Below are 25,331 nucleotides of genomic sequence, written 5' to 3' on the forward strand. Positions count from 1 at the left end.
AGATAATTTTGAAATATTGTTGAGATTTTTCTTCAATTCAATTCCTACTCAAATTTTACAATTCTTCAAATCGTTCCATTACATTTGTATCAATTAGTTAGTTCATAACGAATGAATATTTGAGATACAATAACTGAATTAACGAGCATATTATGTGGTATGACAACCTTATTGCTGAATTAGTTCAATACAGTAATAAATATTTGAAAAAGGGGCCATTACTCCGCCAAAAATAATCAAATCAGAAAACCATGATAATATGCACAAATGCACTTTGTTAAAGACAGGTCTTTGAAAGTTCTTAAGAAATATGTGAGGAGTTGTGCTGTTTACCAACACCCATTGGCCTTCTGGCCAAGTGGCCCTTAAACATACCAACATACAAATAACCAGTATTTTCCATCGAAACTTCTGGTTAAAGAAAAAAATGTTTAAAGCTGAGAATTCACACAGCACAAACGAAATACAAATTTGATGACTAAGCAATAATCAGAACGGCACAAAATTGCTTTTCTTTTCTAGTATGGGTGAAAATTTCCTGTATCTGTTGATGGTAGTCCACTTATGTTGTCCAAAAGAGAGTTCAATATAACGCAAACAATGGTGTATAATTAAAGAGAAAAACAGGCATATATTGGCAAACCTTGGAGAATAGCCCGATACAGAAACAATTTGTGGCTTTGTCCTTCACTTACTCAATAATCCAACATTGTTAAGTCAAGTCATGAAACCATGTAACTAACTTAATCAATCTCTCCATGTAAAATAGAAATTGTTTTTGTTATTCATATATCTAATACATTACTGTCATATTTCTGTCAGAACTTTTCGATTCATGATGCTTTAACCCTTTTAAATGCTGGGAAAATTGTCGTCTGCAAGTCTGCTAAAACTGTCCTCTGCTTAAGTCTTGAATTTTATCTAATTTTCATGAAATTTAAAAAAAAAACAACAACTCAAGATGATTTAAGATACTTGACATTTAGTCTGGTAACTAAATTTTTGCATCATGCCCTGCAGGTACCACATTTTAATATCTATTGCCTATAAAAAAGTTAGTTATGTCACATTAGTTTGATCACATCAAAATGCTAACACATATCCTGTGTTACAGACATAAACAATTAGTGTGAAGTACCTGTGATGTTTTATTGGCAATTTCCATTCAATATTATGTTTCCATCCTTCTAGGGCAAGTCATAAAAAACTTTGACAGAAAATCTGTTTTTCTACGCTCAGCTTTGGTACTGTTATAACTTAGATACAAAGAAAGAAGTAAAGCTGAGTGGTTGTCAAACTCAAAGTAATCTTATAAGAATCACTAGCTGTTTGGGTTCAAACCCCATCATGGGCAAGTTGTTTCCTTGAGCAAGAAACTTTATACTCATTGCTCGGTACATGTTAGTTCCAGGAGAGGATTCAAGAGTGTGTCTATAAGCTTATATATTCCTACACAATCAAACTAAGATAAATTTTGTATCAACTTAAAAACAAGAGCGATCAGTAATCACATGTGTCGCCTCATGATGGCCAATTTCATGTTGGGACAAATTTTGTGACAGACGGACAGACAGACGGACAGTGCACAACTAGACTAACCACTTTGTACTGATCATTCCTGTAAAATTTGGATAAAATTGCACCAGTAGTTTATGAGGAGTAGTCTGGACAAGCTTTTGCGTATCTGGCAACACACAGAAAAAAACACCTTTTTATCAAAGGGCCATAACTCGGCCAAAAATCATTCAACCGGAAAACCCGTGCAATATGCGCAAGGACTTGAGCTACAGATCAATCCTGTAAAGTTTCATTGAAATTGCATAAGTGGTATAAGAGAAGTAGTCTGGACAAACTTTAAAAATAAAAATTATTAAAGGGCCATAACTCAAACAAAAATCATTGAACCGGAAAATGCTGACAATATGCACAACTAGACTTGGTACTGATCATTCCTGTAAAGTTTGGATGAAATTGCACCAGTAGTTTATGAGGAGTAGTCCGGACAAGCTTTTGTGTATCTGGCAACACACAGAAAAAGAAACCTTTTTATCAAAGGGCCATAACTCGGCCAAAAATCATTCAACCGGGAAACCCGTGCAATATGCCCAAGGACTTGAGCTACAGATCAATCCTGTAAAGTTTCATTGAAATTGCATAAGTGGTATAAGAGAAGTAGTCCGGACAAACTTTAAAATTAAAAATTATTAAAGGGCCATTACTCTGACAAAAATCATTGAACCGGAAAATCCTGACAATATGCACAACTAGACTTGATACTGATCATTCCTGTAAAGTTTGGATGAAATTGCATAAGTGGTATAAGAGAAGTAGTCTGGACAAACTTTAAAAATAAAAATTATTAAAGGGCCATAACTCAAACAAAAATCATTGAACCGGAAAATGCTGACAATATGCACAACTAGACTTGGTACTGATCATTCCTGTAAAGTTTGGATGAAATTGCACCAGTAGTTTATGAGGAGTAGTCCGGACAAGCTTTTGTGTATCTGGCAACACACAGAAAAAGAAACCTTTTTATCAAAGGGCCATAACTCGGCCAAAAATCATTCAACCGGGAAACCCGTGCAATATGCCCAAGGACTTGAGCTACAGATCAATCCTGTAAAGTTTCATTGAAATTGCATAAGTGGTATAAGAGAAGTAGTCCGGACAAACTTTAAAATTAAAAATTATTAAAGGGCCATTACTCTGACAAAAATCATTGAACCGGAAAATCCTGACAATATGCACAACTAGACTTGATACTGATCATTCCTGTAAAGTTTGGATGAAATTGCACCAGTAGTTTATGAGGAGTAGTCCGGACAAGTTTTGTGACGGACGGACGGACAGACGGACAGACAGACAGACGGACAGACAGACGACGGAGAAGTGATCCCTATATGTCGCCACTACTCCGTAGAGGCGACACAAAAAGTACACTGATGATAGTTTGAGATTGCTTTTGTGCATGGTTTAAGAGTAAAATTTATACCATCTCCACATCCTTATTAAAAGGTCAAACAATCATGACCCACATGTATTTTTTTCTTCCAATATGTCTTCATTAAATAAGGAATTATATGTACATGTATTATAAATTATTCTTGATGCACCTGGTAAACATTTACAGAGAAAGAAACAGGCATTCAAGAATAGATTCTCCTGACCACACACCATTGTAGCATGTTTTTATTATGCATGTCTCAGGGCGCAATGTCAAAACAGCTTAATTCAATGACAGCCCTGGTAGTTTTATAATCAAAACATAACTGTCAAATGACATCGCACAGGCAAGTGGAAAGCATGGCAACTTGGTATCTTTTTATGAATTACGGATAACAAAGCACTGAATTACCAATTAAGATCTATACTTTTATGCAAGAATAGCGCTAATTAATATTTCTTTATGCATTAACATAATTATGCAGAAGCACTAGGACTTATCAAATCCCTTGCTTCTGCAGATGTTAAAGCACAAAAAGATGCATAACCCTGACCTTTTATAATGAAAGTCTCTTATTTGTGTTTCCAAACTCAATATTTGTTAAATAAAGAAAACAACCAAAGTTTCTGATAGTTTGAAACAGTAAGTTTGGTTACTATAAATTTAATTAAAAACATTGTCAATATGATGATGATATATATCTTCTTTAAGAAATCGTAAGATTGCTAAGTTTGCATATACAATGTATCTGTAACTGTAAGACTTTGAGAATGTTTGGTAACCCTATTTGATCGGATATATATGATACACCTATGGAACAAAAACAGGATACATGCTTTATCAATGCCAATATAAATTTCCAGTATTGAATAACCGACTTTGTTCCAAAAAAAACAACTGAAAATGCCACCAAAGAAGAGACTGATGTATAATAATGACAAATAATTTCATCATGTAGGAGCCTGTGTTTCATGAAAAGCATTTACCAACAGAAACAACGATTAACTCTGAAAGTCCAGGAAATACCATGCAACTTAAGTCTCTGAAGCAGATTTTTCACCTCCAAGAAAGCTGACTGCAGTATTTTAATCATAGAGATCATCGTTCACCTGTGAGTAACATAGGATCAGACTGATTTCAAAATATGTATAATTATGTTTTTTACAGCTAATGAAAGTGCCCACTGAAATTGAAAAAAAAAGTTTTATATATATTAACTCATTCAAAATAAGTAATATTCATATTAGCTCATTCAAAAATAAGCTATATCAATATCGGCTCATTCAAAATCATAGAATATTTGGGCTCAATCAAAATTATTGACCTTTATAATGGGCTCATTCAAAATCACTGACTAGGGCTTATAATTATGTGCTAATTCAAAATGATGGATATTGTTAAACTTGGCACAATCAAATTCACAGAAAATTATATTGGCTCATTCAATATAAATGTTTCATGACCTACAAAATTTATCAGCATGTACTTATATTGCAATCTAGTTTTATTTATAAAAATAATGTAATTAAGGGAGTAATCAATATTTTGCTCCCAGTTTGCTACAAATTTAATTATGGAAATCAAATATCTCATTTTGATATATAGATTTACCTCATTTAGTAATATTCAATACTGGAATCACCTTCCCTCAATTATAATGTAATTATACACAAGAGATTGTGTGTCTCTAAGGGCCTATTATTATAAAAGGTTTTACATAAAATAAGATTTCTCTCTTTGAAAGTAACTGTATAATTGTTTTATACAAATAAGCATTAATACTGATTTAAATAGGAAGTAAAAAATACAGGAAAGTGGAACAGGTGTAATGTGAATTTCATGCAAAATTTGATGTTAATGAAAAAATTTGATTTTAATGAATTTTTTTTTATTTTAATGAAAAAATTTGATTTAAAGCTACATGCTTCCAGCTGAGCCAAAATATTTCAAATAACCAAACTTGAGAAAAAGTACTGCGATTTTAAGAAAAGTAAAGAGATTCAAGATAAAAGTAATAATTCCCATGTTATGAGCGATTTATGTCTGTAATTTACATTACTTGTGTGTGTTGCTTGCAATTTGAAAATTATTTTCTTTGTTCACTTTATAATATTTTACTGTTTAATACATTTTTCAAAATTTTCAAAAACAAAATAGCATGAATCTGGAGGCTTGCTGCTTTCATGAATTTTTTTTATTTTAAAGCAGTACAACTTGAACATCCATCTCAAATGATACCAAAAGAGTTGGAGCTGCTGGTAACTGATTGGCGTTTATCTCCCATATTATTCATATGAGTTTATAGCCAAATTATTCAATACATAATTTACGTCCTAATTTTTATTAATATCACTTTATCAGTTTAAACATTATGTGTGATAATTAATATTATATGACATGTAAACTTCAGTAAAGATTTTAAATAACAAGAGCTGTCAGTAGGACAGCACGCTCGACTATTCTAAGTGCTTGATAGTAAAAGAGCCTTGATAATGTTAAATTTTTTAAGTTCACAAAAGGGCTAATTTTTTTTTATGAATTCATGTTATAGGCCTTAGAGAGAGTCTAATTATACAGTATTGGCTTGACTATTTGGAAGGTTATGTCACAAGGGTGTTTTATTGAGTATAATAATACTAATTACCTATGAATACATAAATTTGACAGAAAAAGTACAAAGGCTTGTTATTAAGATGTTTTATCAAGTAAATCACTGCTTTATTATTATGAATGCATAAAATTGTCCCAAAAAAGGCACAAACCCTTCAGTAGTTATTGAGATAACAGCTTACACTTTTTTGCAAAACTTTACCATGGATTTCTAAGTTGAAAAAGGGGAGACAAATCAGCCTTAATGGAAGATAGAATTATGGATCTTTGTCAATGACCTACAATTATGACCCTAAATGCATATGTGAAGTTTTAAATAAATATCTTTAATAGTTATTGAGATATGTAAAACTTGCAAGAGACTAAATAGAAAAGGGGATATGAATCAGCCTTAATACAAGATAGAGTTATGGAACTTGGTCAGTGACATACAATTATGACCCTCCAATTATGACCCTAAGTGCATGTGTAAAGTTTCAAGTAAATATTTTTGAAGACCTTTAACCAAAATTTCTAAGTTTCAGAGGGGCAAATAATTCTGCAAATATTGCAGGCAGAGTTATGCAATTTTGCAAATTGATGTACTACATTGTTACTATAAAAAAGAATTTTAAATTTCAATTGAATATCTCAAGCAATAATTGAGATATTTGACTTTACAAAAAAACTTTAACCAAAATTTCTAAGTTCCAAAGGGGCATAATTCTGTCAATATTGTAGGCAGAATTATCCAACTTGTCAATCTGATGTACCTTGTTACTATAAATGAGTATTGTAAGTTTCAATTGAATATCTCAAGCAATAATTGAGATATTTGACTTTACAAAAAAATTTAACCAAAATTTCTAAGTTAAAAAGGGGCATAATTCTGTCAATATTGTAGACAGAGTTATCCAACTTGTCAATCTGATGTACCTTGTTACTATAAATAAGTATTGTAAGTTTCAACTGAATATCTCAAGCAATAATTGAGATATTTGACTTTACAAAAAACTTTAACCAAAATTTCTAAGTTAAAAAGGGGCATAATTCTGTCAATATTGTAGACAGAGTTATCCAACTTGTCAATATGATGTACCTTGTTACTATAAATAAGTATTGTAAGTTTCAATTGAATATCTCAAGTAATAATTGAGATATTTGACTTTACAAAAAACTTTAACCAACGCAGACGCCGACGCGGACGCTGACGCCGACGCCGACGCCGGGGCGACTACAATAGCTCTCATATTCTTCGAATAGTCGAGCTAAAAAAACGAAAATGCATTGAAAATATGTGGGATTTTTATACCACCTGTTCGTCCATATTTGTTTTCATTCAAAATATTAATATCCATCAAAGTCCAGTCTATATGTGGGCAATTAGAAATCTTTTATATATGTTGTCCTCAAATTTATTCCTCATACATCCTCAGTGCAGTAACGAGATAGGTCCTTCTAAATTTAAGAGGAGTTAACCAGTTATTGCACTAAGGTGACAATATAGATAGCATATTTCTGTTACGTCTTTTGAAAAAGTAACAGAAATGTTGTTGAGTAAGCAAATAAGACAAAAAAACAACAAACCCCAGTGCGATCAAAACAAGAAGACAAAATTGCTATGTCTAGAGTTGGATGTCTGAAATTTCTTGTAACAGGCAAGTGGTCCACTTAAATTGTCAAGTTCAACATAAACAATGTCATATAATTAAAGAAAATAGCTAGAATCAATTGTCAACACTGTACCATAGCAAAAACTTGTCACTGAATAATTTGTTCTTGTGCCCTTCAATTTATTAGGAATTATCTATATGCACTTCAATATCATAGGACTAATTTGTTCCTGTGTTCCTCAGTATTATAGAAAAATGATTTGTTCATGTGCCCTTCAATATAACAGGACTGATTTGGTCTTGTTACCTTCAATATTGTAGAAAATGATTTGTAATAATATGCCCTTCAATATTATAGGAATGATTTGTTTCTGTGCCCTTCAATATTATAGGAATGATTTGTTCCTGTGCCCTTCAATATTATAGGAATTATTTGTTTCTGTGCCTTTCAATATTATAGGAATTATTTGTTCTTAAGCCCTTCAATATTATAGGAATAATTCATGTGCCCTTCAATATTATAGCAATATTTTTGGGCCCTTTAATATTATAAGAATTATCAGTATTATGTGAATAATTTCTAATTGTTCCCTTCAATATTATGTAGGAATTAAATATATTCCGAATAATGTTTAGCTCTTTAGTGACCATAATCCAAAATGTCACAAAGTTAAGTACCTGCAGTACTTTATATTAATGTATTTCATAGTTCTTAATGAAATGCTTCTGCCATGATAAGGAATGATAAGTGACAACTCTCCTTTTGTTTCAAATTTATACATTTGCTGATAATAGGTGAAATAATGGGGACAACCTTTTTGGCCCAGTGATAATTGTTCTCCCTTATGTCATCAAGGTCACTGACTTTAAAATAACTTGCCTGCTGCAATACATTTCCATCAAAAATGTGAAATTCTTTCATGTGAGGAACCTATTCGGCTCATTCCTGAGTGGGGGAACCTGGGGTTTCCCCACTAGAAAAAGCAAAAACATTATTATATCTTCATATTGAAATTTGAATTACGAAATAAAATATTGAGCAAAAAAAATATATTTAATTATATAGGCATTACTTTAGCATTCACATTAAGAAATTTTGCAATTTTTCTGCAACAAATTTTGGCAATATATTTTACTTAAGCTTTTGTACTTGAGTTTCGCAGTTTAAGTTGCTATAGAATCAATTTTTTTTCATTTTTTTTTTTGCAGGAATAAAACTTAATGAGTTTCCTGGTTTTTGTTGTATTTGCTCATAAAATATGACTACTTTATCAGATGGTGAAATGAGAATTGCTAGCAGGTTACCCTGTTTCCTAGACACTCGACATATTAATACACCTGCAATATTTTATTATTAATTTCAACACCTATTAAACTCTCAACACCATGAACAAAACTGGGCAGAAATACTGATTTGCTTAGATGAGAATAAAGTTAAAACATGGGAGGAGGTACACGTGATTCAACACTCAATACTTGTGAAGGTTTTAAATAAGTTAAACGTTGCTCAAGCCATAACCTTCAGAATTATTAAAATGGACTGTCTGGTCCAGCTTCGATTCTTAGAACTGTCCATTATCAAGTGATAAATTTTTTTAAAAGTATGTCAGCCAGGGATGTAGGCTGGCCTGGCTCCTTACTTAAGTCACAAAGGCTTATCACTCTGTGTTAAGGGTTAAAAAGGTAACACTGCCCAATAAAATAATATTGAAAATAATGTAGGCTCAGTTATTAGGATTTGGGGAGTGGCAGGGTACTCTGGGGGCAGGGGTAACACAACTGATAAATTGATTGTTGCTTTGAAACATGACCAATTCACTTATAATGATATAATGATCTGACTTCAAAATCCAATGCACATCTAACACATGCATATCATGTTTTCACAATTGTGCAGAATAGTTATGCAGTCATATTATATATGTCTTGAAGATTATAGGATGATTCACTCAGTTATGACAATAATGTTTCATATAATTATGTAAGAAAGGAAGTTTGTTAATGCTAATCTTGCAAAGCAGAAAATGAAATGCATGGGGAGCACTGAGCCTAAGAGATAAGCCTAAAAATACCTTTACAATAGTACAGTGTTGCACCATTTAATCTGTAACCTTTAAACTTTAATTAACAACCTCAAAAGCAACACACTAGAAGAAAAAGAGAAAAAGAAAACATAGATAACAATATTGTTCATATAACTCAGGCACTGCATAGGTACAGTTTTCCAAGAAGGTTGATCACAATAAAAGACAGATGCTTTGTTATCAGAAATGGATTGAAGACGAGTACCACTCCCTTTAATTACACTCAATATTATCATCCTCTTTTATCTGGTTTTATCTGGTCCTCTAAAAACCTATCCCTTAAAATAAGACAATTATAATCCCAGTAAAACATTGATGAATGCCAGTCTATGATGGAGTTATGAGTGATCTTAATTATGTGTAAACTGAACCATCCTCATTCTCAAACTTTACTCTCTCATTTCTAGACAAATTTTTTACCTCAAATAGCCTGCCAACTTTGGTATCAGTACAGAGCATGGTCTGTTTGCTATTCAGTCTGTATTTATTTTAAAATTTTCCCTAAACAAGATGAATGGTTTTGTCCACGCTTTGTCCTGCTTTGAATTTGGAACAGTCCATTCAATGTTACAGAGATTTCAATGTCAAAATAAAACAAGAGCGCAACAAGCGATGTTAATGTTCATTTGTAAAAATAACCACTTTTTATAAAAATTCTAAGAAGAAAAAAGGGAAAAAGGGGCTCCAAAAAAAAGCTTTCATTATTATGTCCCTTGTCTAACAACTGCAAATTGTCAAGATAAGCAACTTATATGTTGATAATTTTAAAATGTTTGAATAATGGGCTACATTTAAGTTTTTGCAGACCATGCCACAGTGATAATTGCTCCACTTTTTATTGGCAATACATGAGCTAAACTTGAGCTAGAGCCAATGGGTGCTGACTCTGAGGCCTGGTTCTATACTGGTGGCAATTTTGATTCCAGCAGATCAAGAGTTTAATTCTTGCTTTAATACTACAATGTCTGAACTAAGGTTGCATTTTAATATCTGTTGATAGATAAACTAAGTTAATGATAGCATTAAACAATACTGTTACCAAGCAATTTTAATCCCACCAGAGCAGTATTTTTGAGTTGTTCAATAAAATATACATTAATGTATATTATTTTCCCAAGTGTCCTCTGTGTTAGAAGTTTCATGGATTTTTTTAAATCATATTTCGTTATATAAACAATTGTAAAAAAGAAAGTGTGTAATTACACATTAATTGTGGTGATTTTTTAATTTTGGTGATTTGTTAATTGTGGTGATTTGTTTAATTGTGGTGATTTGTTTAATTGTGGTGATTTGTTTAATTGTGGTGATTTGTAAATTGTGGTGATTTGTTTAATTGTGGTGATTTGTTTAATTGTGGTGATTTGTTAATTGTGGTGATTTGTTTAATTGTGGTGATTTGTTTAATTGTGGTGATTTGTTAATTGTGGTGATTTGTTTAATTGTGGTGATTTGTTAATTGTGGTGATTTGTAAATTGTGGTGATTTGTAAATTGTGGTGATTTACAACTGGTGATTTGTTAATTGTGGTGATTTGTTAATTGTGGTGATTTGTTTATTGTGGTGATTTGTTAATTGTGGTGGTGATTTGTTAATTGTGGTGATTTGTAAATTGTGGTGATTTGTAAATTATGGTGATTTGTTAATTGTGGTGATTTGGCGATTGAACCTTTATGAAGCAAGTTAAATAAAAGTTCATCAGTAGAGATCTAATAAACAAGTAACATTTTATTTTTTCTAGTTTACAGTTTGGCAAAGTTTGTCTGCCAATGAAAGCGCTCTATTTTGTTTAAATCTTGCCAAAATAATTACCATGCAGTGCTGTAACTCAACTGTATGTATTGAATTTAAATTTATATGTTAAATGAGCTGATTTAATGGACTCCGCCTATTCACATAATGCACTCGATTTGAATGGGTGGGGCTAACTGTAAGTTGGTTATAGGTAATATACAGAGTTTTATGAAACTAATTCTCCTCTTTCACTTCATTTGCTTGATATATATCGCTGTATATAACCTGTACATACATTTTCAGTGGATTAAAAAAAATTATTTATAGTGATTTTTTTTCTGAAAATTTATTGAAATAAATTGTCAAAGTGTTTTGACAGTGGAATTGGGACAGCCTAATTTTGCTACCCAGGCAACAAGTGCAGACAATAATCAACTGGCACTTCCAAGTCCATGGTCTGCACTGTTTGCTATTCAGTCAGTATATTATATTATGAAATTTTCCCTTAAAATAATGAATGGTTTTGTCCAGAATGAAAAATGGACAAGTCCATCTCTTTAATTAATGGGGAAAATGTTAAATTAATGATAATTTCAGCAGAATATTTATGTTGCATCATAAGTGGAATGAATATTAATAAATATTTGATTTATGCTATAATTTAATAGGGTAATAATTTTATAATGGTATGAAGGAAATGGCCTGACGTTACATGGCAAAAATCAGTAAAAAATTAATTAAAACCATAAAAAGTATGGAAGCAATAGAAAAGTTGTCTGTTTTAAATGTACAGGAAGATATGAACAAAAATACATTAGAATCAGCATAAAAATCAAACAAAATTAATATAAGCTCAAAATCCATTTCACTCATCAATTTTTCCCTAAAAATGATATAAGCTGCGCCATGACAAAACCAACAAAGTGTGTTTGCGACCAGCAAGGATACAGACCAACCTGTGCATCTTTATTGTATAGTAGTAGTTCAAATTGAACGATAGCCAAGTACATGGGTTAAAATTGTTTTGTTTCATTTTCCTTGGAACTGTAAAATTACAATGAAATTTTCATTATTCTTTTTATTTTCTCTTTAAAAAGTTTCACAACAAGAAAGCTGCAGTAATGATATCAGTATCTTCTCCATACAGTACAACATTCAATATCCCTCCCATTAATATACAAGATATATCAGAAAGTTATTGCAAACAAGAACCTTAGATAAGTCTTATCTTTCTTCATTTCCACTAGACTTTAAATTCTTATAAATCTAAAGTTATCAATATTGGACAAAAAAGAAGGATTCAATAACATAGGTTTTCACTAAACCAGATTCTTGTCATTTTTTTCTTTCAACAAATGGATAAGGTCTTTTAATACCTATAACTTAGCTATAAGTCTTATGTTATAGTCTTCGGAATCAGCCAATAAAAATCTGGGATGAGAAAGAAACAAACAACTCGTACTCGGCACTTGGGAGTTTATTTTCTAAAATATTTCTTAACTCACCTGAACTCCACCCATATTTATTACCTGATAAATTATAGAAATTAATATATTTTTTCAATTCTAAATAACAAATAAAACTTATAACAATATTCGGGTTCTGAGTAAATATAACAACAATCAAAATGTTACATACCGTGATAAGCTGCCTTCCCTGATCCTCTTACTATATGTTTGAATTCTCGTTCTTTTGATGGATCGTGCACTTTTATGAGAATATATTTAAATTTTCCATTTTTATCGATTTCAACATCGGGTACTGCCTTCAGCTTGGGGTTTTTCGCTGCGCCCGGGGACTGTATGTCGGCTAGAGAAACGGCCATTGTTGATTGTAGACGTTGATGTAATAATCCTGTAAATTATTCAAATAAACGCCAGTCACTATGAATCTTGTTAATGTTTCTATTTATTCAATAAACAGCTTACTATTATAATATTAATTAACAAAGAATTATAAATAAATAAAAGAATTTTCTATATAAGCGACTGTTATAGAAAATGTTATTATTATTAGGTATATTTTCCCTGATTCAGCACTCTTATAAAATATGACTGTCCTGTTTTTTCCCCCTATCTTATAACGAGCTGTTACATCAGTCTCACAAACAAACAGAAACACACAATAAACTTTTTTTTCAAACAACTAGACAACAAGCATGTGGCTGACATTGAACGCTTCAAGACAAACAACTCCTCTCACACAGAAATCACCTAGCATAGAGAGTGGAAGTTCACGATTAATGAAGTATATACCTTTAGTCCCTCAATTCCTCTACAGAGATACAGTAACAATTATGAAATATATTTCCCGAAAAAAAAAAAAAAAACCCACGTTTTTCCAATACACCAATGTCTAGTACCTGCACGCTCTATGATAGTTAATACTGCAAATTTCTATTAGTTATTGTAATGCAGCCGTCATGTCTTTTGTGCTGTTAAATTAATTTTTTTCCCCCACGAACAAGATGACAAAATTAACCTAAATACTGCACCTTAGTAACTAAAGCTGTTTAGTAACCATGGATACCAAATTAAATCTAATTAATGAGTTCAGAAATATGACAATCATAAATTCTGTGCAGTTAGCATCATTTTCAGCAACAACTATAGAATGGAAAGCTATGTATTTACCTGAAAATCTGCTTAAAGTACTCCATTTTCCAATAGAACGTTTTTAAAACATTCAAGCCCTTGCAAGGGTACGAAAGGTCAAGAAAACAAGTGGCAATCTAGCATAAATTATTATCTATATATAATGTCCATGTGTATCCTTCAAAACAAGAAGTCAATGGGCCAACATAAACTGAGTAGAAAGGAAGAAAATATGGTTATTTAACCCTAAAGTAACTGTTTTTGCTTGGATTTTAGAATATTTTCAACATTTTTATTACGAACAACCTTGAAGTTACAAGTTCGAAAAAAAGTGCAACAAAGTGCAATTAATACTCGGGGCCACGCCCCCTTGTACAAATCAGATAGCCTTGTGTTTCGATGCTCTTTCTATTACATAATGGTACTGTATCATTGATAAAGTACCATTATCAGGGCCAAAACACCATTTTTTGGGGAGGGGCCTCAGCCTTTTTCTTGGGGAAAATATGCGTGATTTTGGCATACTTTGGGAAAAGGGGTCTCAAATTTAACACAAACTTTTAAAAAGTTCTTAAAAATAGAAAAGCAAAAAGCACTGGGAAATACTTATAAGGCAGTAAATACCTTAATTCAACACCATCATTTAATATTGTTCTAAATTCTATGTGAAATTTTAAAAGACTGGGGAATTTTGAGGACCAAACTGGGGAAAAAAAGAGGCTAGTTTGGTTGGGGAAGCAGCCTATATTCGGCCTCTATAAAGAAGGGTTTTTTGGCCCTGATTATATAATTATTGATACAGTACCATGTATAATGGTACTGTATCAATAATTATACATGTATAATGGTACTGTACCTACGACTATATAATGGTACTGTATCAATAATTATGATATAATAGTACTGTACCTACGACTATATAATGGTACTGTATCAATAATTATGATATAATAGTACTGTACCTACGACTATATAATGGTACTGTATCAATAATTATGATATAATGGTACTGCTTTATATACATATACACATGTACTAGAATTTATAAAAAAACGTTAAAAGCTGAAATAACAAGAGCGATCAGTGATCACATGTGTCGCCTCATGATGGCCAATTTCATGTTGGGACAAGTTTTGTGACAGACGGAGAAGTGATCGGAGTAGTGGCGACATAAATTCCTGTAATGTTAGGATGAATTTGCCCCAGTAGTTTATGAGGAGTAGTGGGGACAAGTTTTGTGACAGACGGACAGAATCAGATAGACAGTGCACAACTAGACTTGGTACTGATCATTCCTGTAAAGTTTGGATAAAATTGCACCAGTAGTTTATGAGGAGTAGTCCGGACAAGCTTTTGTGTATCTGGCAACACACAGAAAAAAACACCTTTTTATCAAAGGGCCATAACTCGGCCAAAAATCATTCAACCGGAAAACCCGTGCAATATTGCACCAGTAGATTATGAGGAGTAGTCCGGACAAGTTTTGTGACAGACAGACAGATAGACGGACAGACAGATGACAGAGAAGTGATCCCTATATGTCGCCACTACTCCGTAGAGGCGACACAAAAATGTTCAAAGCCAATCTCAGAAATTTGAAAACAAAGGCTGGTTACTGGTAACAAAAAAAAAGTGAAATTCTATTATAGAATCAGTATCTTTTATGATCTAGCAAGAAATTATGGGAGATAAAAATTCCCCCATTCTAATCTTTGGTAGGAATAGATCACAATAAAGAAGTAGTGCAGGTATATAGAGAGCAAGTGGTTTGTTTGTTTCAATGAACAGGTTAACATCAATATTATCACAACTGGTAAATCTCTTGTTAAACTAATGCCCAGAATTACTGATTCTATCTAGCAAATAGGTAACAGAAAAATACATATTGATGTCATTACACATACCAGGTATCATAAAGTGAGCCTGATTGAAAATCACAATATTCTACACTAATATAATGTATATTATTATCTACACTTAATTCATGTACCATCTACAAAACCTTTACCCCCTGACCAATTGTAGAAAGTTTTTATACACTCTAAATAGTTCATGTTGTTTAAAATGCAAGCCCTTTATAGGGGCTATTTTATAGTAATATTCGTTTAAATGAACTAATCTCGGTTCTGTTTTACATTATGACATATATCCCATACCCACATAATAGGGGGTCCTCTTTAAAGTCGACATTTGTTGTCTATATATAAATCTGAAAGCATCCGTAACAGGGATTTTTTTGGGGGCTTATTTTATAACTGATATTCAGTTATATTCCCAATTGAAAATAGTATATTATTTTCCCAATCCACAGGAAAAAATCCCAATTGAAAGTTACAAAATAAAGTTTATATAGAATAACAAATTCTAAAATCTTTGAAAATAAGGGCTTCTTCACTGATATGGTGCTTAAATGTTTGAAGATGCCATCCTAGACAGTGTTTCTTTGCATTCATTTTATCACACATGCATTTTTTCCCAATTTTTTATCAAAACATCGCTGAAATTCCCAATTCCATGGGTATGGGTCATGTTCCTAACATCCCGAATAAAACCCCTGCATAATTAGGGTAGTTTTGAAGACTTAAACACCAGTGTAGATAAAATTCAGGTCAGTACATTTCTATATTGTCACATTGACAAGAAAACATCAATGTAGATAAAAGTGTGGTCTGTACATAGTGTAGATAGTAGAAGTGTGATCAGTATATTTCTATATTGTCAGAATGACAACAAAACACCAATGTAGATAGAACTGTGGTCAGTACATATCTATATTGTCAGAATGACAACAAAACACCAATGTAGATAAAAGTATGGTTAGTACATTTCTATATTGTCAGAATGACAACAAAACACCAATGTAGATAGAATTGTGGTCAGTGCATATGTATATTGTCAGAATGACAACAAAACAACAATGTAGATAGAAGTGTGGTCTGTACATTTCTAAATTGTGAATGACAACAAAACAATAATGTAGATAGAACCGTGGTCCGTACATATCTATATTGTCAGAATGACAACAAAACACTAATGGAGATTCAAGTGTGGTCCGTACATTTCTATATTGTCAGAATGACAACAAAACACTAATGTAGATTCAAGTGTGGTCAGTACATATCTATATTGTCAGAATGACAACAAAACACTAATACAGATAGAAGTTTGGTCAGTACATATCTATATTGTCAGAATGACAACAAAACAATAATGTAGATAGAACTGTGGTCCGTACATATCTATATTGTCAGAATGACAACAAAACACTAATGCAGATAGAACTGTGGTCCGTACATATCTATATTGTCAGAATGACAACAAAACACTAATGTAGATTCAAGTGTGGTCCGTACATAACTATATTGTCAGAATGACAACAAAACACTAATGTAGATTCAAGTGTGGTCCATACATATCTATATTGTCAGAAAGACAACAAAACACTAATGTAGATAAAAGTGTGGTCAGTACATATCTATATTGTCAAAAGACAACAAAACACTAATGCAGATAGAAGTGTGGTCTGTACATATGTATATTGTCAGAATGACAACAAAACAACAATGTAGATAGAAGTGTGGTCTGTACATTTCTAAATTGTGAATGACAACAAAACAATAATGTAGATAGAACTGTGGTCTGTACATATCTATATTGTCAGAATGACAACAAAACACTAATGTAGATTCAAGTGTGGTCCGTACATTTCTATATTGTCAGAATGACAACAAAACACTAATGTAGATTCAAGTGTGGTCAGTACATATCTATATTGTCAGAATGACAACAAAACACTAATATAGATAGAAGTTTGGTCAGTACATATCTATATTGTCAGAATGACAACAAAACAATAATGTAGATAGAACTGTGGTCCATACATATCTATATTGTCAGAATGACAATAAAACATCAATGTAGATAGAACTGTGGTCAGTACATATCTATATTGTCAGAACAACAACAAAACCTTAATGTAGATAGAAGTGTGGTCAGTACATATTTATATTGTCAGAATGACAACAAAACATCAATGTAGATAGAACTGTTGTCAGTACATATCTATATTGTCAAAAGACAACAAAACACTAATGCAGAAAGAAAAGTGGTCAGTACATATCTATATTGTCAAAAGACAACAAAACACTAATGCAGATAGAAGTGTGGTCTGTACATATGTATATTGTCAGAATGACAACAAAACACCAGTGTAGATAAAAGTGTGGTCAGTACATATCTATATTGTCAGAATGACAATAAAACATCAATGTAGATAGAACTGTGGTCAGTACATATCTATATTGTCAGAATGACAATAAAACATCAATGTAGATAGAACTGTGGTCAGTACATATCTATATTGTCAGAAAGACAACAAAACACTAATGCAGATAGAAGTGTGGTCTGTACATATTTATAATGTCAGAATGACAACAAAACATCAATGTAGATAGAACTGTTGTCAGTACATATCTATATTGTCAGAATGACAACAAAACACTAATGCAGATAGAAGTGTGGTAAGTACATATCTATATTGTCAAAAGACAACAAAACACTAATGCAGATAAAAGTGTGGTCAGTACATTTCTATATTGTCAGAATGACAACAAACCACCAATTTAGATAAAAGTGTGGTCAGTACATATCTATATTGTCAGAATGACAACAAAACACCAGTGTAGATAAAAGTGTGGTCACTGGTCAGTACATATCTATATTGTCAGAATGACAACAAATACTAATGTAGATAGAACTGTGGCAAGTACATATCTATATTGTCAGAATGACAACAATACACCAATGTAGATACAACTGTGGTCAGTACATATCTATATTGTCAGAATGACAATAAAAAACCAATGTAGATAGGTATGTGGTCTGTATAAATCTTTAATTTAGCATAGACTTTAGCTTAAGATGACCAGGTATTGTTGATTAACATCAGGTCATGATATACATATCACTGACTGTAATCCACTAGTGATAAACTGGTAAACAATGGCAACATTCTGGTAGAAAAATGTTTATTTTTTGTGTGTCTTGTGGCAAAAATGACACAATTTACTTCCAACACTAACAAACAATATTTCACCAGTATAGACTGTTGATCGATTCGCGCTCATGCAAAAAAAATGCTCTGATTGGCTAAGTATTCTACATCCCTGATAATGGGAGGGTACTGATCGAATAACTGATCAAGAACTGAAATAGTCAAGGAACAATTGATTGGGTTTTAATTTTTTTTACTCTTATTCTCTTTGCCTGTAATCTTTTAACAAAATAATAAAAATGTCAACTCCGAAAAATAATGTTTAAATCTTTTTATTTAATTAAATTCCTAAATACAGTTGATAAATGAATGGCCGTAACACTGAATACTGTATGAATCTGATTGGCTAATTGTTTGCAGCATTCAAGAGTCAGGCTTCAAATGAAATATTTTTTTTAACTAAATATTTACCCATACATCATCAGGTGTAGCTCAACAAACTGTGTTTATTTTATAGGTGATGGCGCCCTTTGAAGACCAACATCAGCTTGTAAAATCGGACAGTCTTGCATTAGAAATATTGAGACCACATTAGGTGTACATACATATTTTTCAGTTTAAAACTATGCAAGCACTTTGCTTGCCCAGTATGCCGTACTGTATAGGTAAAAAAAGATTGTTGTTTGTATTTTATTTTAAATTAATATTAAATAATAACTACACTGTAAATTGAGCTTTTTATTAATCTGTTAATGACTTCAAGCACGAAATTGAAAAATATTTGATAAACTTTTTGATGAAAAAATAAAGCAAGATTTTTGTGATTTTTTTTTTAATTTGCTATGCGTTAATGAGTTATACCTATTTGATGTCGTGCTTGACCAACAAGTCCGTTTATAACGTCTAATATGAGCACAGGAACTTGAAATTCTATCAAATAACCAATATTAATGATAATATCCAAATATACCCCCTATATACTATAAATAAACACAAGGAATGAAACGCCTTTTCCCCACCCCAACATATTTTACGCTGAACAAATCAACAAAACAACGGATCAAAATATTCTATCTGGCCATTTCGATAAACAATACATAGAGCGGGTTCGGGTATTTCTGAACACTTAAGCAAAAATATGTTATCTAACTAAAACAGATTGTCTTGGCAACTTCTCAAGTAGTCAGAAATGACACGGACTCACTTTTCTGCGGGATATTTCGAACAAATCATGATACATTATAGATACAAAAGCAGTACAACAGGATAAATTATGTCATTTGATGGAGGTAATTTATGAACACGTCGGGAGATTCTGAACTCATTGGAGGGTAAATCTGAACACTTTTGACTTTTTAAAAAAAACAACACAAACACTAAATACTTTCAGTTTAAACGGTTAAACGTTAAACATATGATTTGTTAGTGAATACATCCAAATTTAAAAATAAACATTCAAGTACATTTCATTAAAACAAACACACTTTCAAATAAAATTAAAATACTCAAAATAGTTAAAACATAACTTTTAAACTATTAAGTATCAGAAACATCCTAACCTTTCACAATACAGTTCATGCCATGTTTACATAATTGTTTTTTATTAAACAAAAGAAAAACTGGGTCTTTCAGAATTCTTAACATACATTCTGTTTTACTTTGTAATTCAACAGTAGTCACATTCAAATTGTAAATCTGCAATTTCACATTCAGACAATGAGAGCAAATCAATTGTTTTCACACAAGCTCTATGTAACCAACGTGGGCATTTGTGACATGTAATCCAGTTTTCGGAGTCTCCATCAAATGCCTGGTCACAAGAATAGCATTTGGTGGTAGAAAAACTTGTTTCTACATCGGCCATTTCGTCATCAGCAAGGGAGATTTCAATAGCTTCATTTTCTTCATCTGTACTATCTATATCAGAATCCTTTGATTTCCGTTTCTTTTTAAGTTCTTGCTCTAATTTTTCAATTTGTTTTTTTCTCTTTAGTTCTTCCTTCTGCTGTTCTCGTTGTAGTTTCTTTTCTTCTTTATCCTTTTGCTTTTGTTTCAGCTGCTCCTCTCGCTCCTTCTTGCGTTCCTCTCTTTTAACTTTACGTGCTTCTTTTTTAGCATTTTCTTCCTGTTTAATTTGTTTTCTTTGTTCAAGCAGATCATGAAACTTTTTACCAGATATTGCTTTTGGGAGTGGTATTCGCTTTTGTTTACTTTTGCAAGCAGATTGTTTTGCTTTTGGAAATTTCAACACATCTGTGAAGGCTGGTGATACGTTTTGAGAAGGTGACGACATAATAGGTGCTATTGCTTGAGGTAAGTTCTCACCTGAAACACGCTCAACGGAGTTGGTTGCAAGAATGGTGTCTGCATGAGAATCAGGCGTGACATGACTTTCAGATTTAGATGTACAACTGCTGCTACTTTTATCTGACACGAGTGTTTCAGGTGGGTGGTCGGAGGCAACTTTGTCAGAGGTGCTGTCACCTCTATTTGTAGCTGCTGGACTTGCCTGGGAAGATGCTGCAGCTTCTGTTGTATCGGCCTTGGAAAAGATTGTACTTGGTTCCATCTTAATAGTACCTAAAACCTTCTTTGGGTTCATTGGAAAAAGTCCACTGTCACGAAAGGCTTTTACAGCTATATCAACAGTTGTAGACTTTTCCCAGGCTTGCTTAAAAACGGCCGCAAACTTTTGTTTTGTGACGTATTCACCTATGTTGGCTATTTGGAAATCACGTACTGCTTGTTTCCAGGAATCCTTCAGTGAGCTGAATAGTTTCAGGTCGCAAGGTTGCAGCAGGTGGGACGCATGCTCAAGTAGGCAGTAAAGGATTATTTCGTGATCTCTACAAAACTTGGAGGCCTCTAATGTGCAGTGTGTAGAATGACCATTTACAAACAGGACTACAGGTCTTCTGATTTCCCTTTCAGACAGCGCAGGCTCAAATACCTCAGTTAGCCATGTAACAAAAAGTTCAGAGTCCATCCATCCGGACTCTGTCCTACCAAAGACAGCGTCAGCAAATCCTTCTAGAGGGTTATAATTAAACCTTACACCTGGATAAACAATCAAAGGTTTTACATACTGACCTGCCGCACTCATGCATGCTAATACAGTTACTTGTGTTTTATCAGAAGCAGTGAAGTTGTATATATTCGGAACACCCCTTGGCGACAAAACTTTACCACTTTTTGGACACAATGGAAATCCCGACTCGTCTGCGTTAAACCAGCGAGCGGGATTGTTCCATATGGAAGAATCAGATACCTCCTCGGCCATAAAATTACAGAATTCCTGAAACCAGCTTTCAATCTTAGCTGGGGTAATAATGGCTCGTTCTTTAGCAAGTTGTTGTGGTGTTCGTTCTCCTAATTGAGGATGCCTTTTAACAAATGCATAATACCAGTCTTTTCCCGGCCGATTATTTTTGAATGGGTTTGGTCGACCATCTTTATCCAGTATAACCTTTACTGTGTCTAACAATTCATTACGGGTTCGTCCAAACCCAACTTTGGCCATATGTAGAGCCCAATCTACAAGAGTAGATTCTTCTTCTGCAGTAAGTATGGTAGCTGGGCCGCTTTTACAACCAATTACGGTCTTCTGGTTTACTTTGTCGGATAGAGTGCTCTTTGGAATACCAAAGGATGCAGCTGCCTGATTAAGTGACATGGATTTACTCCGAATTAGGTTCACTGCATGTTGCAATGTGTCAACAGTATAGGAACGATACTTCTTTGATCCAATTTGGCGACTCATCTGAAAAAGTTTAATTAGTAAAAACAGCTTAATATAGGGGGAAAACTTACGTTCTAAACATGTATTCATTTGAATCAGGAGGAGCTGTCTTAAAATATAAATTTTCATTTGAAACTAGAAAAAATGATATTAATAAAATGATTATCAACTATAGAATGTCACAAAACGAAAAGAACAGATATAAACAGTAAGAAAGTCCTACCCCTGCTGTTTGTTTTTCAAACTAGATATTAAAACGAGCTCTTCTTAAATTTTGATGATCATGAATTAAGTCAAGTAACATGTTACAGAAAATTGTTCAGAAATACCCGAAATGAATAAATTTATTTCGGGTATTTCTGAACATCGTTTAAATGAAAATCAAATGCACCTGGGGACACAATCCATTAATAACACTTACAAGTAAGATGTACAATGTGTTTTTTTCCAGTTTAAAAGCCAATATCAACAAAAGTTAACAACAGATAATGTTAGCAAGTATTGTGTTACAATGTAAGGATGTAGTTTACAGGTGTTAAAACGATGACTTCAAATATATTTTTCAAAAAATAAAACTCACCTTGGGCAGCGTCTGCAAAAAAATTACCGGAAGTAGAAAGGGGTGTGCTTGATTTCATAATTCTGAGTTAAAATCTCGGAACAATGTTCATTTAACACGAAAATATGACAGTGTTCAGAAACTACCACGTGTTCAGAAATACCCTAACCCGCTCTAAATGCATCAAATACCACTGATAACTTTTTAAAATCGCGTAGCTGTGTAGGAATAATTCAACATTATCTGATTATTTCCCGCGATCTGAGTTTGTCGCCGACTCGATTCCGTGACGTCACTGGATTTTGATTCGAGGAGAATAATATTTATTAAAATTATTTTTAATAAGTTCTAAAAAATAACAGGTATGTATAAAACTTTTATACAAATTATTCTATGTAAAAAGATTTAAAGATCTTCATGTAAAACCTTTTTAACAAATTACTTTTATAAATACATTTGAAAGGGAAACCCCAAACAAGAACGATAAATCTTTGAAACAGTACTTTCGTTTAAAAAAAATTTTGAGTACTCTATTTGATATGGCCCAGCAAATAAATTCAGCCATGTCGTAAGAAAGACATCAGTCATTTGTTCTAGTATGACAATATTTTGCTTGCAAACTTGTTATTTTTGGAACTTGTTAAAAATAATTTTAATAAATATCATTCTCCTCGAATCAACATCCAGTGGTCACGAAATGGAGTCGGCGACAAACTCAGATCATGGGAAATAATCAGAAAATGTTGAATTATTCCTACATAGCTACGTAATTAAAAAAAGTTATTGATGGTATTTGATGCATTTATGTATTATTTATCGAAATGGCCAGACAGAATATTTTGATCCGTTGTTTTGTTGATTTGTTCCGCGTAAATTATGTTGGGGTGGGGAAAAGGCGTTTCATTCCTTGTGTTTATTTATACTGTATAGGGGTTATATTTTGGATATTATCTAATATTGATAGAATTTCAAGTTCCTGTGATATGAGAATATGAGCCTCCACAGGATTCAGACCGAACAAGCTAACGTATGAATTAAAGAAAAATGTCCGTTGTCTCTCTTTTTTAATTACAATGACATTTGAAAACAACAAAAGATCAACATTTCTTCATGTATAAATTTCATCTTTATTCATATATCATACCTGAATAACGTGAAATAGTTCTTAACATCGGTGTTTCAAAACTTTTTCTTGATCTGTGTCACGCGGCGATTGTTCAAGGTAATTAGTAAAGGGAAACAACTGTCCTTTAACTTTTAGGTATCATGATCCTTATAGCTATTCCGCTCGCCCCCCTCGGCAAATTCCTTCCGTCCACGAAGTACAGCAAAAATATATAGGCACGCGTCAACATGTAGCTCATAATAGCTTAAATATCGGTACCATTCAGATTTGATTTACTTTATTCCTTTTCATAAATAATAGAAATATAGAATATAGAAATTCAAAAAAGAAAATCATTCCTGGAGCATTTATCACAATTCGCCAAACTTGTTTTTAAATACTTTTTTGTATTCTACCAAATCATCGAGAAAAAAGTGTTTTTCTTTTTTTAATTCTGAGTGACCTATATATCTTGAACAACTTGGGGAGTTGGGAGGGGGTTGGTGCTAAGACCTTACTACAAAATTTAAAACATTGCAAGGGGAATATACTGTTGTATAGATTATTTTCGTAATCCCATCAGAGTTTCTCCCCTTCTTCAAAAATAAGCTTCCTTCCGCTTATTATTAGTCCGGACCGATTTCTTGCAACCTTACATTGGAATTAGTTCAGAAGCCTTCAATAAATATACAATTACGTGAAGCTGTACATAATGATATCGTTCTGGTTCGATATTTTCTAGCTCAAGAAAGGGTTATCTCACATGACCGCACATGTCGCACGTGATCCTCGTTGTACATTGTACTTTACATGTATAAACTTGACTACGACTTGTTACTCTTGTGTCCGGGCCACTCCTGGTACTGCCGCAAAGGGGAGACACTTAGCTACTCAAAGACCATTTATTCTAGGAAGTCAACCAACTGAATAGTTCGAGGTTAGATGCACAAAAATAAAATAGCTATCTCTCAGGGCACACGGGCCTCTCCTATCATTTTACTAAAGACTAAGTGCGGTATTTTGCCTCAATCTTTCCGTCTCCAATCTAGCAGTGTGCTGCAGAACATATATATAGTGTTATGTTTGTTACAAAGGTACAAAGGTGTTTGTAAATGTGGGGAAGAAAAAGGCGCACGTTCTTAGTTCACTCTCGTAACAGTCTCTTCTGATCTTGTTTTTAAATGGCTGCCTTATAGTGCCGAAATGTAGAAGCTGTCAGCTATCCAACATGCCCTATTGTGTATTCGCCGATGTTAGACCACGGAATTGGTTGAAATGAGACGGGAAAATAGCGAATGAAAGAAATATTCTGACCTTTTACGACAAAGGAAGTGTTCTGATGCACTCAGTCGCTGACGGTACGGCTTGATACATTGG

General features: G+C 32.9%; 1 protein-coding gene across 5 annotated transcripts in view; it reads right to left on the reverse strand.

Moving 5' to 3' along the window:
* The window catches only part of LOC132745764 (14 kDa phosphohistidine phosphatase-like), a 62,839-nt gene that overhangs the window by 35,406 nt on the left and 2,102 nt on the right, over window positions 1–25,331 (reverse strand). Inside the window, exons 1-2 of one of the 5 annotated variants that reach the window (XM_060734741.1) lie at window positions 23,994–24,143; window positions 12,603–12,818 (exon numbers count right to left, since the gene is read on the reverse strand). In XM_060734741.1, the coding sequence (XP_060590724.1) occupies window positions 12,603–12,818; window positions 23,994–24,021 (244 nt within the window). In that variant the 5' untranslated portion in view covers window positions 24,022–24,143. Of the gene's footprint in view, window positions 1–12,602; window positions 12,819–13,087; window positions 13,113–13,177; window positions 13,200–13,219; window positions 13,337–23,993; window positions 24,144–25,331 lie in introns of those variants that run through there. The other 4 variants (XM_060734755.1, XM_060734748.1, XM_060734762.1 and 1 more) reach the window with 4 other exon arrangements.

The sequence above is a fragment of the Ruditapes philippinarum genome, unplaced genomic scaffold (genome assembly GCF_026571515.1).
Source record: "Ruditapes philippinarum isolate M1 unplaced genomic scaffold, ASM2657151v2 ctg211_1_1_1_1, whole genome shotgun sequence".
Classification (NCBI taxonomy): Eukaryota; Metazoa; Mollusca; class Bivalvia; order Venerida; family Veneridae; genus Ruditapes; species Ruditapes philippinarum.